The sequence below is a fragment of the Microtus oregoni genome, unplaced genomic scaffold (genome assembly GCF_018167655.1).
Source record: "Microtus oregoni isolate MIOR12 unplaced genomic scaffold, Mior012 000021F_ref0000039, whole genome shotgun sequence".
Taxonomy (NCBI): domain Eukaryota; kingdom Metazoa; phylum Chordata; class Mammalia; order Rodentia; family Cricetidae; genus Microtus; species Microtus oregoni.
The window spans coordinates 29,192,455-29,212,587 of record NW_024543080.1 but is presented as its reverse complement, the minus strand read 5'-3'; the positions used below and the strand labels follow the sequence as shown (position 1 = coordinate 29,212,587).

Genomic DNA, 20,133 nt, shown 5'->3' with positions numbered 1-20,133 from the left:
TCTCAACAGCCAGCAGACATGTGAGTCGCCCGAACCAGGTGGTTCACGCACAACAGCCAACAACTGAGCATCATCAATAGCTTCTCTGGCATCCAAGCATCCCACCTTCACACCTCCGGCTTTATCTGTCTTTTGGGGGCTCACCAGAGGCTGTGACCTCACTAAGCAGCATAACATAATGAGACAGTCACCAGTACCAAGCTTCTTGCTACTTCCCCACACCACTGAGGTCACCTGGCATCTGTGTATTCTGGGATTTACAGGCCTCAGCTTTCCCTTGTGAGGACACTCATCCTAGAACTTCAGGGGGATGCCCATCCTAGTGTGGACAAGTCATTCTAACTCTAAGAAGTCAACAGATAATGCTATTGCAGTTATGCCGAAATCTCTCAAAAGGAACTAGAGGGACTTGTCTGAGACACAGCATCAATGGCCATGACTTGGTACTCTACACAGAATGTGCAGAGAACCTAGGCAGCGTGGGGCACCACAGGCCACTTCAGGAGCTGCAAGGAGATTCGATCCCAACACAGACATTTAGGTCCGCACAAATGCCAAGGCATTAACACCTACCTTCTTTTTTTTGGGGGGGGGGGGGGGAGGGGCGGGGGTTCAAGACAGGGTTTCTCTGGTTTCTCTGTGGTTTTGGAGCCTGTCCTGGAACTAGCTCTTGTAGACCAGGCTGGTCTCGAACTCAGAGATCTGCCTGCCTCTGCCTCCCAAGTGCTGGGATTAAAGGCGTGCGCCACCACTGCCTGGCTTAACACTTACCTTCTTTAATCTGCATCCTTTATGGCATGCTTAGGAGGGCTTCAAAGAGGAATCCAATAGACCACCATTGCTTATCCTGTTGCTATCGTCCTGTATTAAACATCATATAGTCTCTAACTCTAAAAAAATTTATTTTTATAGCTTGTTCACAACATTCAAAATTTAAATCATAACTATATTAAATAAGCAAAGACCATTTTTTGTTCTGAAAGCAAGCAGAATGCTGGGCCTTTCCTGGAATGTATATTCAACTGAGGGAGGCATGGTTTGCATGTCCAAATGAACAGAAATGGAAGAATGCGCACGAGTATCCTTCCCCTCTGGGTGAGGAAACCATTACCATAGCAGCCAAGTTTCAACAGAGGAGAGAGGGCAGGACGCAGAGACTCAGGCTTAAGCACAGTGTTTATTTATTTCCATACTGAACCAATCTCTGGGAAGCATACCTTTACCCTGGTTAATATACCTGCAATGTCTCCAGGACTTGTCTCCTCTCCCAACAAGGCCATGAGTCCTCAAAGGCAGAGCATGGTCCTCATATTCTTTCTGGCATACACCTCACAGAGGCAGCATAGACCTCTGAGCACTTACTGATTTAAAAAGCTAAACACCCAAAGGCCAGGTTACGTCCATGGCCCTAGGGTCTTTCAACAAGCACAGTTCTAGATCTAGCCTGAAATTCCAGTAGGGATACGAGCTCCTCACAGGACAGCATCTCCCAGTCAGAATGAACCTGTGAAGCTGACCCATCCTCGACTACTGGTCTCACCCTGAAGGGTGACTGCAGGAGGACAGGAATGTGTGGCGGTCCAGTGTCTGCATACCCGAGAGGCCTCTCAGCGACTTCCTACAGCAGCAACATGATTAGTGCAGAGGGATGCTGTGCTTTGATTCACAGGGTTATGCCAAATATTTTAATCTAATCAAATTAATATGGAAAGTAATATACTAACATAATATTTTTCTGTACAAGATGACAATCTTAAGAATATCCATGCAATCCATGGACACTCGATTCCTGACGCCTACTTTGCCAGCTTGACAATGAACCAAGAATACTCAGCTCCAGGTGGTGGCTGATTTGTATTAAGGTTTATTTACAGAATTTCACCATAAAATAAGAACTATCGAGTTTTTAAAGAAATCAGCCCTGGTCCTTTAACAGCCATGAGGACAAACTGTTAGGCTACAAAAGATGCCTCAGTTCCTCTGCGCCCAGACTTAACTAAAATCTGACTCCAAAGCCTGTGTGCTCCTAGTTTTGATTCCACACAGTCACTCTGAATCCCAGCACTCTACCTGGGTTGCCAGGGATGGTGGAGGCTGAAGCGTCCTGTCCCCCTCTATAAGAGGAGCATGAGAGCTGGCTAGCTAGCCCGCCTAGCTGTACCGTCCTCTATGATGGGACCACCAGGCCACCCCACTGTGCTGGACATGGATACTCTGGTAAAGGGCACGGCTTTCTAGCGGGAGTTGAGAGGGTAAGTGAAACACAGCTATTGGTACTGAACAATGGTTTCATTTCTTCCAACTTCTTCCTTTTCCTTTTTTGGACTCCTTATCTTTGTCTGGTTTTGAAGACTTTGAAGATCCTGTCTTTTTCTGTTGGAGGAGAGACACACAAAACAGTTAATATGTTGATGAGTATATAAAATGACAGCAAAGTCTTTATCTACAACTTAATTAGAAAAGCAAGGTCACAGATATCTACTGCTGCCCGAGAAGCAACAAGCCAGCTCCTTACAGAGAAAACATCTAGACCTACTCAGATCTAGAACTAAGGTGTGCCCCGTGTAAGGCAGTTTCCTGGATTCAGAACACAGTGTTCGTAGGGAGCCAGAATACTCAAGAGGTGGCTTACAGATATGGCAATGTCTACATGACAAGCTTCCCTTTTAATCTCACAGAAGATCTAAGCACACTCATTTTGTGAAGCGGGAAGAGAAGAGAAGCGGGGAACCAATCCAAACAAAGGACCTCTATTCCTAGACGTGTGACGCGGGAGAAGAAAGAGCCGCGCACAGGTGAAAGGAGAGAAGGCTGCAGCCCAGTGACTTGGCAGCTGCGAACAGTAGGCTGACTCCATGCCTCATTCAGATCTTTGTCTTTTGCTAGTAAAGTGTCAACTTCTGCTCTGAGAGACTTTACAGGCAATTCAATGGCTGTAGGCAACACGAATAGCCAAAGTGAACAATAGTTTGTTTAAAACATTTTTCTGTTCATGCTATGAAAATGCACTGTGGTATGAAAGTGCATACCAAAGTCCAAGTAAGTATTAACAGCACCCTGCTGGGGCAGGTGAGACGACTACCCGGTGGGAAATACTTGCTGCACAAGCTTGAAGACCTAAGCTCACATCAACACACACATAAAAGCAAGGTATGGCAGGCAACACACTTCTCTAAGCTCAGTGCTAGGGAGAGGGAAACACACACGCAGATCCTAGGACTCACTGGCTAGGCATCTAGCCAGAGCAGCAAGCTCCAGGTTCAGTCAAAGACCCTGTCTCAAAAACGAAGGAAGACACTTAGAAAACCATACACATGAGTACATGTATTCTTGCAGTACACATACATGACCATCACTACGATTGCCTACTTTCTTGCTATTTGGCTCCTACACTACTATAAGAAGTTCACATTAGGGGGCTGGAGAGATGGCTCAGAGGTTAAGAGGATTGCCTCCTCTTCCAAAGGTCCTGAGTTCAATTCCCAGCAACTACATGGTGGCTCACAACCATCTGTAATGGGGTCTGCTGCCCTCTTCTGGCCTGCAGCATACACACAGACAGAATATTGTATACATAATAAATAAATAAATATTTAAAAAAGAAAAAGAAGTTCACGTTATAAAAATGAAACTGTCAGGCATGGTAGCACACACACTTGGGAAGCTGTGGGTGGCAGAAGCAAGGCAGGTGGATCTGAATTCAGGGCCAGCCTGGTCTACAGAGCGAGTTCTAGGAGAGTCAGGGCTACACAGAGAAACCCTGTCTCGGAAAAAATAGATAGATAGATAGATAGATAGATAGATAGATAGATAGAGATATTTAGAAAATCATGATAAATGTGTGTGTGTGTGTGTGTGTGTGGAAATGAAACCCACCCCATCATCTTCAGTTATGATGAGCAAGACATACCTACACTTCCAGCTCACTGCTCCATGCGGAACCGGCCTTATTATTCCCATCACACAGGAGCACAGGTCATCATCTTACCCTGCTCCATGCGGAACCGGCCTTATTATTCCCAAATCACACAAGAGCAAAGGTCATCTATGAGGTACTCCTGCCATAGCTGAACACACTACCTTGATCATGGCATCAGTCTCTATGGCATCCTGCTCCTTCTCATCAGACTGACTGTCATCTTCCTGTGACTCTTCATGGTACTCAGAATCCAGTGCCGGGCCTGTGCTGAGTCTCGATGTCTTTACTGCCTGAAGCGAGTACGGGGTCAGGTGGACCTCCTTATTATAAGCTCTTGTGAAGGCTGCTTTCACCTAAAGAACAGAGGAAAGCGGTTACCCTGAGTGCTGGACAATGCGTTAACATCAGTTAAGCTGAAGCTTTGAGAAGCCCAGGAAATCCTTTAAACTATTTGCAAAATAGTTACATGCATAATAGAACCGGAAGTGCATTTATTCTCCTCTAAAGCTGTGTGCTACTAGAGATCAGGGTAAGCCTTGTGCACACTCGGCGACTCCACCATCACTCAGCTATGTCCCCAGCGCATAGCATTTTTTATATTATTTATTTGAGAATTTTGAACCCACAGCTCAAAAAAAAAAATTAAGAATAAGTAGTTAAAACGGGTATAGCAGCACACATCTTTAATTCCAGCACTCTGGAAACAGAGGCAGGAAGATCTCTGAGTTTGAGGTCAGCCTGGTCTTCAGAGCAAGTTCCTAGACAAGGGCTATACAAAGAAACCGTGCCTCAAAAAACACACACACACACACACACACACACACACAAAAGAATCAGTGGTTAATCTGATCGATAAATAAGTCAAAAAGAGCTGACTAAGATTCAAGTTGGTCTTGACTACAAACCATGGAAACCGGCACACATGGCAGTAGCACATGCTTGTGATCCCAGCAACTTGAGGAGACAAAGGAAAGGGCTGCCTAGACTATATAAAACACAGTGAAGGTCAGTCTGGGCAACTTAATGAGACCACGTCTCAAAAAGTTCAAAAGGAGCTGGAGAGACCTCAGCAGTAAGAGCACATGTATGGTACACAGAACGTTGTAGGTTCAATCTCTAGTTCTGGGAAAAGAAAACCAGTCTGGGGAAGGGAAGAGAAGGGAAGGAGGGGAGGGAAAAGAAGAAACAAAAGAAAGAGAAGGGAAGAGAAAAGTTAGAGAAAAACTTGATAAAAAATCCTCAGGCTGTAAAACACTCTACATCACCACCTCAAGTTTGCCCCCAAGCTCACCCCCGCCCATCAAGAACATATTGTTTTTGCACCTTACCCCTGTTCTCTTATTATTCCCCTTGAGGTCAAGATAAAAACACAAACTGTAGCATCGAATCCTGTAATTCATCAAATCCTCTGACCACTATCCTAAAACACTGTCTCTGCAAAGCACAGGCCAGAAAGGCAGCAAGCATTCAGGGAGGAATAATTGTCTAAAGCAACTATAATCCCCTCAAGCACTGCTAGCACAGCAAGGTCATTTAACCATACTTACTAAGGTAAGGTACATCTTACCTTAGGATCCAGCTTGGAAAAGGGACTGGGTTTGCCACCCCAGCTGCTAACTTCCATGATATTCTCGAAGTCTTCTCTCATTAAATAATATGTGTCCATAAGTGTGACAACGTGCTGAACTCCTTCTACCCCTTGTGAGGTCAAGGGTCGCACAAGTGCATCTCTGATGTGGGACAGGTAATCCATGTTCACCGTCCTTTTGCTGGAGTAAGTTCTGAAACACACAGGACAGAAGACACACGTCTTTATTTTTTAAATCGTGTCAATGGCACCCCATTACCAACCCCCCACATTAGATCATCACTACCAGTCAACCAGAGTAATTATTTTACAGCATGTAAATTTCATAGGTCCTTTTAATGAACAGTATTTTGTCCTTAGGAAAACAGCTCTTAGGGCGGTCAGATGCCATGAGTGGAGAGAAAGCCAACTCTATCCTTTGATCGCCACAGGCACTCTCGCATGCAGATGTGCACATATAACCAACCAACCAGTAACCACTCTTTAACCACTACAGAATACTGCGTTCAAAATGAGTCAATAAAATAAGACATTCATATGAGTCAATGGGCTGAAATACAAAAAGGTTTTAGCCAGATATGGTGGTGCATGCCTTTGATCTCAGTGCTCTGGAAGAAGAGGCAGGGAGATCTCTCTGGTAGTTCAAGGCTATGCTGGTCTACATAGAAAGCTCCAGACCAGACAAGGTTACATACTGAAAATATCCCTCTCTTTCTCTCTCTACACACACACAATTTTTAATTTCGATAAGCACTGTAACTTAACCAATAAACCAGAATTTATAAATTGGTTATGTATTTCTATGCATCCACTCTAAACTGCTGATCCACGTCTAATAATAATAATGTTCAGCAGAACTCCCGCCATTTAACAGGGGGTGTTGGGACATCTAGCACTCCCCCACTGTGCTCAAAGGCAGTTTTCTCCTTTGCTCTGACTGGAAGGCAAATACGGGTTCTACTTCCATATTACTCAACACCCCAACAATTGTACTTAGCCTTACCATAGCCATATCGATGCATCATTCCCAGCCCCAAAATACCAAAGGCAACAGGAAACAGCAGTGAGCGTGCCTACACTCAGTGCCACTCCTGTAGGAGTGAGGGGACAACACTTTTTGGTCTGACTGTAATCGAGATTATACATGAAGGCCTCCTTTGTACTTCCTCATGTCTATACTTGGAACTTTCCCATCGATGGCAGGGTTTTGCAGAGACTGCCTGCAAAGCTGGAAAGTGGTCTATGATCCAGGGCAAGCAGGGAAACCGGCTTTGGGCTGCTGAGAACGAGAGTGTTACCAAGAATTAACTGTTCTGGGCTGACGTGGTGACACAAGAACTCCAGAGGCAGACGCAGGCGGATCTCTGTGAGTTCAAAGCCACCCTGGTCTACAGAGTGAGTTCCAACCCAGCCAGGGCTACACAGAGACCTTCTCTCAGAAAAACCAAAATAAAAAAATAAAAAAATAAAAACTGACCTTTTCTTTCCCAAATACTGGCATTCCCCCTTAAAAGTAAAACACTGAGCAAATGCCTCCATTCCTCATTTTTACAACTGCTTCCAGCCTGGCAGTACTATAGCCAGGTGCTTCAAGCTGGGGGACCTCGGCTGGGTGTGGAAGTGACATTGGTGATCCTAGCAAACCCAAAAGAGTCTGTGGCTCCTCCATGTCCCATGCCACAGAACAGCACTTTCAAATCTCCCTGACTCTGACCCAGCAGCCTCCATTTTATAAGGACCTGGGGATGGCACTGTGCCCACCCTGAGAACCCAGTAAGTTAGTGTTGTTTTAGTCACTCTGTGTTAGAGCAGCAAAGGAAACTAAGGGTGGAATAAGAGACTCCTGCCATGAGCTAGGAAGAGAGAATTTAGTGAGAACTGGGACATACAGGACAGGAACTGCCCCAGCTTTCCCAGTGACCAGGGCAGGCCCAGAAATGGAAATAGGACTCTTCAGCAGGTTTCATGGTTATCAGCAGATCCTTCCCATGGTAAAAACTTATCAACTGTAACGAACTGTGACAAACTCAAGCACTGTTGAACTTCTTTAAACTTTTCCAAGTATGTTCACTTCCATTACCAGAGTGGCAGCTCCTGTCATGTGCCAATCTGTGTTCCCTATCCCAGATGACTAGGCCAGCTTTCTAGTAAAACAGGTTAAAACTATAATTTCTTTATGAAAACTTCTGGTTCCATATTACCTATCCTGAAGATCAAAGTTATTCCACTAATACAAACACACTTCTGGCACCAACAAACAACAGCAGACTTTTAAAAGATGTACACACTTTAAGAATGCTCTCAAATCATGACACATCTGCCATCTGGCTGGTTTTTTTAAAGCAACAGAACTCAGGCCAGACGGCAGGAACTTACCCAGATCATTTAGCTGATGAGCAATGAAATCCAGCCACCTTCAAGTGCATACCATCCCTACAGGGTAGCAGAGTGACAGGGATGGCGCTAATCCCGCTTACCTAAGACTCATGTGCAAGGCCAGGTCCTGAACAATCCGGTCATGTTTGCCCGTAGATGAATGCTTCCCCAGCCAGCTTGGGAAGCTGGGAAACTGAGTCATGTAGCCCCTCATCAACTCTCCAGGAAGAACACTGGCATAAATGGCCTGGGGGGAGAGGGAAGATCAAACATACAGTCCAGAATTTAAATTGGTATAAAGTTATTTCTTTAGTGTCAGGGTCCAATGCCCCAACATAAACCATTTTCTCCTCTCTGGACTGGCGTGGAGGCAAGGGAATAATTGAGACAAGTCACACAGCAATACTGGAAGGGAGTCTTAGGCTTTATTTATTTTTGAAGATCACCCGCATTTATTTTTTAAACATCTTTTATCCCCCAAGGTAAACTAAGGTGGAAGTTTATTAACATTTTGTTTTTGGGGTATTCTTTAGCAGCTCTCATCCCATTGTGAGGTATAAAGAGGGTAGAAACTTAACCCAAATGCAGCATTTGAAGATGGGGGTCACTGCATAGTGACTTAGAGCAGAGAATCTTAAGTGAATGCTAGACACTCCGTAAGAGAAAGAGACCAAGCATACCTAAATATACATACATACATGCACACATCCGTCTCCTGCCAGGTCAGACCTTGTACCACTCAGCACTCTTTAAGCAAGGAGGCCATCACCAGACACAGGCTCCTCATCTCCCACAACTGTGAGTGCAATAAACTGTTCTTTAAGTCTTAACTAGTTTGTGGGCAGGACATTATAGCAACCAAAAACAGACTAGCAGTCCATGGATGAAGTAATGGCCCGATGCCTAATTACAGCGCCCTCTCCCTGTCCTAATTACAGGTATCGGAAGTTTCTCCTATAGAAAACAGAGTAAAGACTGGGGAAGACAGTTTAGGTCAAGTGCTTGCCACCTGCACAAGAGGACCTGAGTTAGAGCCCCAGTAGTCATGAGAAAATGGTAATCCCAACACTGTAAGAGGATCCTTGGGACTCAATGGCCAGTCACCGTAAACTAATCAAGTTCCAGGCCATCATCTATTATCTTGGAGCCATTAAGAATGTACTATTCTTCCAGAGGACCCTAGTTTAGGTCTTAGCATCCTCACAAGGCTGTCTCCAATACCAGCTCCAAGAAGATCCAATGCACCTGCCTCCACGGGTACCTACACTAGTGTGCACATCCCTACACACACACACACACACACACACACACACACTCACACTCGTACATCTTAAATAAATAGGTGAGGCTGGAAAGATGACTCAGCAGTTAAGAGAACGTGGTGGCGCACACTTTAATCCCAGTACTAAGGAGGCAGAAGTTCAAGGCCAGCCTGGTCTACAGAGTGAGTTCCAAGACAGCCAGGGCAACACAAAGAAAAAAAAGTGCTATTTTTCTTCTGAAGAACATAAGTTCAGTTCCCAGCACAACTGGTTGGTTGTGTGGCTCATCTAGCTCCAGGGGACTCAGTGCCCTCTTCTGGCTTCCACATGCACTCACCCACACACGACATACATTTACACAGACAGACAGCCACACGCATGTACACACACACAGAAAACTAGGCACAGAGGTACACACCTTTAATTTCAGCACTTAGAAGGCAGAGGCAGGCGATCTCTCTCAGTTCAGGGACAGCCTTATATATAAAGAGAGGTCCAGGCCAACCAAGGCTACATAGTAAGACCCTGATCAAAAAACCAACCAAACAAAACAAAAAACAAGAAGCAAGGCAGAGGGGCACCTGATGGATAATCCCCAAGGCTAAGCTCTGGTCTCCACATACATGGGAGTGCACACACATACAGGAATGGAGAAGAGGAAGAGAGCCACAAGCAACCCTGGTCTAAAACTGTCTCAGAAGTCATCCTTGCAGCCTTGACCAACCAGCCTCAATATCACAGCCCAGAAGGAATCACACACAGAGGAATGTGGCAGCTGACGGCAGGGAGACCAGGTGAGAGCAGACTGAGTTGCCACCCGAGGGAGATGCAAAGGGGGGAGGTGTGACTTCAGACATCTTCTCTGAGCAGCATTTTCAGTCTGTTGAAGACTTTAATTAAACTTTCCACAAATGTTACATCCTGCCTTATTCTACTAATACTTTCTCCCAAGTTCTCATTAGATAATCTCTACAAACTGGTTTAAAGGTAGAAGGGCTTCACCAGGACGACTTACCATCCTCCTGTAGCTGGACATGGGAGTTTTCTGCAGTGTTTCCTATTAAAACTAATGCTTTGGGGAATATTTTTATATAGTGTTTTTCTGTGCTTAAAATTATTTAAGATAAAATCTCAAATGTATAACTACTAAGGAAAGAAAACATTTTTGTACAAATTTTGTGAAAATAAGATTTTTAAAAAAAGATCTAGTGGGGGAAAAGATGGTTAAGTAGCTGAGAGCACTGGCTGCTCTTCCAGAGATCCTGAGTTTGATTCCCAGCAACTGCATGGTGGCTCACATATATCTGTAATGAGATCTGGTGCCCTCTTCTGGTGTTCAGGTGTACATGCAGACAGAACACTGTATACACGATCTATACTTCAAGAGTGAGGCATTGTTTTTTTCTTTTCAAGCAAATGTATGGGTTGAATTAAAAGAGGGCAGGGAGGGCTGGGTGTGCGGATATGCACCTGGAAGAGACTGACACAGGACTGCCTCAAGTCTGAGACCAACCTGCATTACAGAATGAATACCAGACTAACTAGGGCTCCACAACAAGACTCAAACAAAACAAAACAAAAACAGAAGAGGGCAGACTTTCTTTCTGGAAAGCTTTGTTCCTCGGACCAGTAATGAATGGACACAAAATGCAGAGCTCTGGGCACAGGTCCGCGGTAGAGTGCTATCTTGCATGTACAAGGCTCTGGATTCCATGTCTAGTATGTATTCTCAAATGTAAGAACACTTTTAAAGATTAAGTGTATATTAAATCTGTTTTCATATTAAAATGGACTTCTGCAGCAATGAAGAACCTTACCATTTCTGCCCTGGGTGCACTTTTCTAGCAGGGCTCTGAGCAGTGACCCTCTCAGAGAGCCACAAATGCACAAAGATTCTTAAGGTAAAACAGTAAGTAAGACTTCTGATGTACACCTCTGGCTAGAATTGACACCTAGAACACTTACTCCCATTCCTCCGTTTACATGAAAACACTTTTTAGCAAATAAAGACAATAGTGACCAGAGTATTTTCTCTAAACAGACTATAATTTTGCCACAAAAGACTAGAGATAGCTCAGCAGTTACAAGCACTTGCTGCTCTTCCAGAGAACCTGGGTTCAGTTCCCACCGCCCACATGGTAGCTCACAACCATCAGTAACTCCATTTCTAGAGTATTTGATGCTCTCTTCTGACCTCCACAGGCACATGCATACAGACAGGTAAAACACTGATAAACATAAATAAAATTATTTAAAGAAAAAAACGAATTACAAGAACCACAAGAATCTTTTTCAGCTGCAGTAGGCCCCACGCTTACCTGTGTGGGCAGAAGACTCCAGTTCTGCTTACTCCGGATCTGGCTGTCCACTAGGTCACCGTCACATATGCTGTCTGCCGCCCGGCTTAAAAGCATCAAGTGCTTTTTCATGTCACCCCTGCAGAGAAGAGCCAGTCTGGGTTACAGCACCCTCCACCCCAGCTGTTCTGCACAAGCACTTGGCTTCTGTAGTGCTAGAAGATCCTGATCCTACCCCAGTGTCCTCAGTGCTTACCCTGCAGCCACAGGCTTTACATGGACATAGTTCTCCTGAACAAAGAGGGGGGCTATGGAATAGTCATGGAAAAAGAGATCCGATTTGTCCATCAGTGACATGTGTGCAGTCTCCTCTCCAGCTGCAAACACCTTCCGGGCAACATCAAATGGGCCCTGCCAAGAAGGGGCACAAAATGACTGAATGATCAAAACCTAATACTGGTAAAGAGATGAGCAACAGGAACCTTCACTGCCTGCTGAGGAGATAGCACAGCACTTTGGGGGTCCCAAATGAACAGCTTAAGGCACCTTTATCAATATCTGGAAGTACTAAGATGTCCTTCAGTAATAAAACGGATAAATAAACTAATACACGTCTAGGCCTTGGACTATTACTACTCAACAATTTTAATAAAAAAAATACCAGCTAGGAATGTTGGGATCTATCTGTAATCCCAGCACTTGGGAGATGGAGTTGAAGGTCAGCCTCAGCTGCACACTGTCTAGAAGCCAGCCCAACTGAGCACAGGCCACACAATCTCAAAAGACCAAATACACTAAAAGGACAGGGAAAGGAAAGAACAGTTGGTCAGTCCATTAGAAGACAGGACAGAGCCTTAAATGTACACAAATGTACTCTATGTGTGAAAGGAGTCAATCTCCAAAGGCTACATGCTATATGATTCTCACTATATAATACTCTGGAAAAGGCAAAACTATGGAGATGGAAGAGACTGGCGGTTATGAGCCAGGCGGTGGTGGTGCACACCCTTAATCCCAGCACTCAAGAGGCAGAGGAAAGCAGATCCCTGTGATTTTGATGCCAGCCTGGTCTACAAAGTTAAATTCCAGGACAGCCAAGGCTACACAGAGAAAACCTGTCCTGAAAGGGAGGAGGGAAAAAACCCTTATGGCTCTAATTATAATTTCTGACTAATAAAACAGAGCACAGAGGCAACCGATAGAGACCCCTAGCTGTGGAGTTAAACTAAACCGTCTGAAATACACAATTCCCAGCAGTAAAAACCTTACAGGCCATGAATGCATGCAGAAGGTATGCTGATGAAGCATGGGTCTCACTTAAAACATCCCTTTCTCAGAATCTGCAACGGACAAGGACTATGCCTGAGGAAAAGCTCACTGTCCCACTGTCTACAGGTCTGACAAGTCCTTGGGCTCCTCAGGTCCAACACAGGAGTGCATTATGTCTACAGAGCTAGTACACGCAGAACAAGAAACATTTCAACCTCATAACTAAGAAATGGGAACACATTTTACCAGTTTGATGTCCTTCTTGGCCCTCTGAGAATCAGTCTTGGCTTGGTCATACGTTAGTGCCTTACTTTGTGCACACCACATACTCATGTTATGTAAAACCTACAAGAAACATAAATAAGGCAATGTCAGGAGGAGAAAGGGTGACTATTCTCCTACCCTGGACAAGTTTGAAGAATGAGGGGGCAAAGGAATTAACCATTGTCAAGAGCTGGAGAGATAGCTCAGCAGTTAAGAGTATATGGTAACTCACAGCCATCTGTAATTCCAGGGCCAAGCATTCTAATGCCCGCTTCTGGCCTCTGCCAATACTAGGCACACAAGTAGCGCACACTTACATGCAGACAAAACGCCCATACACACAAAACAATAAAATTACAAGAGTAACAACTGACACATAATATATACCTAACTCACCTGTCTGACATCTTGATTCGCTCCCAAAATTATTTCATTCATGGCTGGAGGGGGGATCTTCAAACCCTCTTTAAATGCAATAGACAGCATCGCACTCTGAAATTGACAAGGAAGGACATCGTCACTGGCCTTTTTAACTCACAGCATCTAAGATTCTATTAAAATACTTGTGAGATACCTTTGAAAACTGACCCAAGTTTTCATTTAGCAATCATTGCATCTTGGATAAACTTCACTGGCTACAATATTGATGCTGCCTAAAGTTGAAATCAACCTTTATGTAAAGATGATAATGACATTTAAAAAGAAACTCTGAACCAGTGTGCTGGCTAGTGTTATGTAAACCCAACACAAGCTATAATCATCTGAGACGAGCAAAGGGGATTGAGAAAACACCTCCATAAGATCCAGCTGTAAGGCATTTTCTTAATTAGTGATTGATGGGGGGGGGGCCCCAGTCCACTGTGAGTGGTGCCATCCCTGGGTTCTGTAAAAAAGAAGGTTGAGCAAGTCATGAGGAGCATCACTCCTCCATGGTCTCTACACCAGCTCCTGCATCGAGGAAGGTTCCTGCTTTGTGTGAGTTCCTGTCTTGACTTCCTTCTATGGTACAGTGATGTGAAAATGTAAGCAAAAAAAATCAAAAAACAAAAAAAACAACCCTTTCCTCCCCAAGCTGTTTTTGGTCACCGTGTTCATCACAGCAATAGGAACCCTAAGGGAGTTAGCAAGATCACTCAGTGGGTAAAGGCACTTCCCATCACACCTGAAGCCTGAGACTGATCCCTAGACCCTACATGGTACAAGGAGAGAACGGTCACCCAAAGGATGCCCTCTGACCTCCACATGTATACCCTACTGTACATGCATGAGCTCACATGTGTGTGCACATGAACACACAGAGACATACACCAAATAAATGTGGGTTTTTTTTTTTAAATTACAATCATCATACCTTAATCTGTTCAACCCGAGGTCTTTGGAAACGAAGATCAAAACAATAATGAACCAAAGAGCGAATTTTGGGATGATTTCTATCATTGCACATACAAATGATAGGAATTTTAGTATGCTTTATCAGGCCTATGAGTTCCTAAAAGGCAAATTGGGAACATAAAAATCATTACTTTAATACTATTTAATATATTTTAGTATTTTTTTAAAAAGCCCTCAAATGCTATAACCCATATTTCTTAATCTAAAAAACAACAGTAAAAGAAAGATATAATGCTGTCACCTGAATGCCGCCCCTGTCCTCAGTGCCTGCCATGCCATCGACCTCATCCATGATGAGAGCATGCTTCGAGCTTACCGAAGGGGCTGCTCCGCCTGGCCAAGGGTGAGACAGGACAAAGACACAGGAACACCGTTCAAACTGCTATTCTGCAGAAAGTTCTAAACATATTTTAAGTTTCAAAAGCTGCAAGTGTTAAACCATGAGAAGAAATTCTCCCAACCCTTCCACAGTCCCAGTTTCTCTTCCCAGCAGCTCCCTTACAATGTGTACCTTGTAGTTCTTCACTTAATAATTTGTGGTCATTGATCCATTCCCCCTCCCATCCATCCATCCATCCATCCATCCATCACACTTCCTTTTTCTTAAGATTTACTTATTTCCAGGCAGTCGTGGCACACACCTTTCATTCCAGCATTTGGGAGGCAGAGGCAGGTGGATCTCTGTGAGTAGGCCAATCTCATCTACAGAGCGAGTTCCAGGACAGCCAAGGCTACACAAAGAAACCCTATCTCAAAAACAAAAATCTAATAATAAAAAGATTTATTTATTTTATGTATATGGGTATTTTGTATGCATACATGTCTGCATACCAGAAAAGGGAATGTTCAACCTCAAGAACATTTCCTTTTTAATGTAATTTAATAGTCTACTTTATAAATGTATAATAATTTAGCTTATTAATGAAATCTAGATACTTCCAAGCTTTTGCTATGTCATACTTATATTTAAATATCCCCAGATGTACGTATGTCTTATGTGTGTCTGTGTCTATAGTGTGTGTGTTTATGCCATTGTGCACATATTAAAGTATAACGACAGCTAAATTCCAGAAACTGGAATTCAGAAATTATGTATGATTTAAACTTAAAGAAAATGCCAAAATCCCAGCACTCGGGAGGCAGAGGCAGGCGGATCTCTGTGAGTTCGAGACCAGCCTGGTCTACAGAGCTAGTTCCAGGACAGGCTCCAAAGCCACGGAGAAACTCTGTCTCGAAAAAAACAAAAAAAAAAGAAAAGAAAAGAAAATGCCAGATTGCTTATGAGTTGTATTAATACTTCCACTAGTCATATACAAAAAGTAACATGGAGAGATAGCTGTCAGTACAGAGCACTGCAAACACAAGAACCTGAGTTCAAACCCTATAATATACAAAAAAACTCTTGGGTATGGTGATGCACACGTCACACACACACAAACAGAAAAAGACTGTGAGAGAAAGGACTTTTTCTGAGCAACTTTCAACAAGTAATTTCCAGCATTAAAAATACCAAGGTTCCAAATAAAATGCAAAAAAAACAAAGTTCTGAGTAATTCTCCACAGGCATGTGGAGCCTTACTAATATATCTTCACTAGTCACAACCTGAATACCATCTAGCTCAAAATGGGCCCCTCATTCTTCAAGGCTTTTTGAACAAATACATCCTTTTACTGGTAGATTACAGAATGCACCAATCAACCACAGGCCTTACAAAGGCCTTTTGACCTCACATATATCACACTGTATTTTTCATTTATTTTCCATACTCCTTTATGGGATTCACCTGCCAATGTGTAAAATCACATACAAAGTGCAAACTGTGTTACTATGCACACATTTTCTCACATTCAGAGCCACCGCTCAGGACAGCCCAGGATGCCCACACACAGCAGTGCTCACTACAGAACACTGAGACACAGCCACAGACGCAGTTCAAAAGGACACATACTTGTATAAAAGCCTTTGATGCTGGTGTTGTTCAATGACTCAGCAACAACTGCTTTCAAACTGTTCTTACTCCGAGTATCACTTGCATTTAATTCCACGTAACTGTAGCCCAATTCCTAGTAAAAATATTGGAAATTGTTACTATCACAGTGCAAATGACCCTCGGGGTGGGGAGGTCATAGTTAAGGAACACAGAGTTTCTAAATCACATAAAAAACACAAGTAAAAATATTAAATATGATACAAATAAAGAAATTTAATATTCTTCATAGTTTATAGAGATTCTTAAAACACCATACAGACATACAACACACATAGAAGTTTGCTCTTAAAACCACAGCTGGTAAGCTAGGTACAGTGGCTCACCCCTGGTTATCAGACCATCTGCCACAGCAGCACAGGGTCAAATAACCCTTTACTTAATAATGGCCCTAAAGAACAAGAGTGGGAATGCAAGGAGGGCACCAGGGCACAGACACAGAAGGTCAGACGAATGCTAGAAAAGGGGCACAGAGGAAAGCGCGGTACACACAGGGCTCTATACTGCCTGCAGCTACGGCATCTACTGGGGGCTTAGGAACACATCCTCCACCTTTAAGGGGAAATAGATGTATAACAATAGCCAATAGAATTATAGGTTTGGGGGCAGTTGTTAGTTTTCTTTGGTTTTTCTATAACATTCTATGTGTCCTGTGTAGGAATAAGTCCCGCCCCTTAGGGGGCGTGTTCGCCTCGGGCTAATGTTTGCCTATAAATTTGGCGAGTGTGCTCCCAGCCGCTGCTTCTGCTTTCCTGGTCTCCGCAGGAATGGTGGTTCTGTAAGTCTATTTCTACATTAAAGCTATATATTTTTACAATCTGTCTGCATTCGTTTACGCCGTTACAGTCCTGGAACTCACTACGTAGACCAGGCTGGCCTTGAATTTGGACTGTCCCCTGCCTCCCCAGTGCTGGAATATAGACAGGCACGCACCTTCACGCCCAGCCAGAATAATAGAATAATATAGATAGGCACGCACCTCCACGCCCAGCCAGAATAGTAGTGTTTCTTAGAGGATGGAGTGACAAACATCGCTAGAGCCAAAGAACTCGCTAGGAAAATATACACACAAGGTTTACACACAGCACACATGCACACAAGAGCTATGTAATCACTGCAAGGTTTTACGTTTCCAGCCGCACCCACCTGACACACAAGAGAAGCTGTAGTGGTTTTGCCAATACCCGGAGGGCCAGACAGCAATGCTGCCTTGAAACTGGAACCATCATCTTTGCTGGAAAGTTTGCCAAATTTTGCTGCTAGAGGAAAATAAGTTCCAGAGCATGAACATGCACCATCTAGCAGACTCTAGGACACAGGATCGTTCATGAACTGCCCAAGAGCATCCCAAAGCACAGAGGGACAGAGCAGACCTCCCCACTACTGAAGCACATCACACACGTAACTGAGCTTTAGGCCGCTGTGCCAATACATACCTCAGCTCCAGGCCTTTCCCTCATGGGCCCTGAGCACTCACGGTCTCTCACAGGCCTTCAGATCTTGGGACTGGTCATTCTTTTTGCCCAGTATCACACACCTAGCTATCTACTTGAGCTCCAAGTCTCCTCCAGAGAGCTCACATCCTCTTTCCTGACCACACCAGCATCCCCAGAGCTCCCTGTACTTACCCTACAGTAGTACTTGGCACATGCATTTAATAACTGGCTCTCCGGGAGCTCCACCTGAGCCTAGTACTGCACTTGGGCTCTGAACAGGTTCTCAATAAATACTTGCTGACAGATAAATGGACCAACCGTGAGCCTTTTGCCCATGTGTGCAACTGAGCCTTACATGCGACAGACACACATAAAATGACAAGTTGTAAAATCACCGTGTTTCTTCTCTTCGGGAGAACTCTTATGCCAGTTTCTGAGCCAGCGCAGCAGTTTGTGGGCACAGCTCTGGTCACCTTGCTGTCCAATTATGTGCTTGAGCGAGGTGGGCTTGTACTTGTCCACCCACAGCAGGCTCTCCACTTTGTCCCCGCCGCTGTCCTCAGCCAGACCCTGAGCCCTGCTGTTGCCAGACATCTCCTTGACCTTGTGCTCCATGAAGTCCAGGCCCCTCTGAAACACATCTGCTTCCTTCTTCACAGCCTTCGCCGGGCTGCACTTTTGGGGAGTCAGTTTGCTCTTTTTAGGCTCTGACTCCTTCTTGGTTGGACTAATTTTTCTTTTTCCTTGGTCATTTTTTTGGGGTGTTTGCCCCAATTTGGACTTTTCTTTCTTCATCTGAAGAGGGAAGATAAAAAAAAAAAACAAAAAACCTGAAATGCAGAAGCCTTCTATCCTGCTACACATACCCCAGAGGCAAGGTGACATAGCCAAGTGAGTTACTGCACCTAGGCTGCTCCTGTCACAATGGACTATGCAGTGCGCAGTCACCACTTCCCACACTTCACAAACATCACAGCAAGCCAAGAATGTAGTAGTCATTTTTAAAATGGAAAGATGGGGCCATGGGGTAAACAACAACTGCTTGTTTTAAAGTTTCTTGACTACATAAAGCTAATGTTTCCTCAAAAACTTGTATATACAAAGTCAGAGCAGCACTGTATTGGATGGTACACACACATTACATCCATAAGATGAAAGAACCCAAATATCCACTGCGGAACGTAGCATAAACAAAAAATTACTGCGATCCACACAATGGGACATTATTCAATCATAAAAGGGACTGAATAGTAATACATACTACAACTTGGTATGCTGTGAAGCCATTACAAAAAGTGAAAAGGCTAAAAACAAAAGGCCACATATGGTATGATTTTACTTATATTAAATGTCCAAATTAGGGAAATCCATAAAACAAAGAACAGTATAGTGACCGCCAGACAGAGGGTATAAAAAGCAACCATGATTAAGTAGAGAATTTATTTTTGGAGGCAATGACACAGTGTTTGGAATCAGATGCAGTAACTGGGCTAACAAGATGGCTCAGTGGGTTAAAAGGTGCTTGCCACCAAGCTTAAAGTCCCAAGTTCAATCCTCAGAAGCTACATTGTGAGAGAACCAACTCAAGCAAGTTATCCTCTGACCTCCACATGCATGCCATGTGCCCAAACACATAAAATACATACAATCAAAAATAAATAAATGTATTTTTTAGTTAGATAGTGATGATCACTGCACTGGTATGAATTATGCTTTTAAAAGGTGACTTTTAAGGAATGTAAGTAATAATTTAATTTCTAAAACAGTTAAATGTCTTCCAGTAATGCTAGACCTTATGAATGACATTTACTGTAGTAACATTTAATTTGTATTTCAATAAATAAAGCTCCCCCGAGGATCAGAAAAGTAAAACAGCCACACTGGCCACCCTTATAGACCAGGCAGCACTGGCACACACCTCTAATCCCAGTAGCCACACTAGATTGCCAAGGCGGTAGTGGTGCACGCCCTTAATCCCAGAACTAGAGAGGATTATAAAACAGAAGGAGACAGCTCTCAGTCTCAGTCTCAATCTGAGATTCCTGGAGGCAGGGTCACCATTTTCGGACTGAGGTTGAGGTAAGAGCCAGTGGCTGGCTGCTTTGCTTTTCTGATCTTCAGGTTGAATCCCAATATCTGTCTATGAGTTTTTATCAATTTAAGGGAAAACATTTCTGGAGATTCAAGGTGACTGTCCACTTATAGAAAAGAAAGTCATCAGTTACAAAATAGGAAATCATTCCACTCATGGAGAAGACCAGCAGACACTATCTCAACCAAGTAACCAAGACGTATCAATATCATGAACATGAGACACACCAAAAAGAACACAGTATCACCCT

The 20,133-nt window shown here is 43.8% G+C and overlaps 1 protein-coding gene across 5 annotated transcripts in view; it reads right to left on the bottom strand.

Annotated features, from left to right (window-relative positions):
• Positions 1 to 1,158: 1,158 nt before the first annotated feature.
• The window catches only part of Rfc1 (replication factor C subunit 1), a 64,606-nt gene continuing 45,631 nt past the window's right edge, over positions 1,159 to 20,133 (bottom strand). For 4 of the 5 annotated variants that reach the window (XM_041671342.1, XM_041671345.1, XM_041671343.1 and 1 more), the window contains 13 exons: positions 18,187 to 18,586; positions 17,502 to 17,614; positions 16,317 to 16,431; positions 14,609 to 14,700; positions 14,327 to 14,464; positions 13,372 to 13,467; positions 12,958 to 13,056; positions 11,699 to 11,853; positions 11,464 to 11,581; positions 7,985 to 8,130; positions 5,487 to 5,700; positions 4,081 to 4,272; positions 1,159 to 2,373 (listed from right to left, as the gene is read on the bottom strand). In XM_041671342.1, the coding sequence (XP_041527276.1) occupies positions 2,290 to 2,373; positions 4,081 to 4,272; positions 5,487 to 5,700; positions 7,985 to 8,130; positions 11,464 to 11,581; positions 11,699 to 11,853; positions 12,958 to 13,056; positions 13,372 to 13,467; positions 14,327 to 14,464; positions 14,609 to 14,700; positions 16,317 to 16,431; positions 17,502 to 17,614; positions 18,187 to 18,586 (1,962 nt within the window). In that variant the 3' untranslated portion in view covers positions 1,159 to 2,289. The remainder of the gene's footprint in view (positions 2,374 to 4,080; positions 4,273 to 5,486; positions 5,701 to 7,984; positions 8,131 to 11,463; positions 11,582 to 11,698; positions 11,854 to 12,957; positions 13,057 to 13,371; positions 13,468 to 14,326; positions 14,465 to 14,608; positions 14,701 to 16,316; positions 16,432 to 17,501; positions 17,615 to 18,186; positions 18,587 to 20,133) is intronic. The other variant, XM_041671344.1, reaches the window with a different exon arrangement.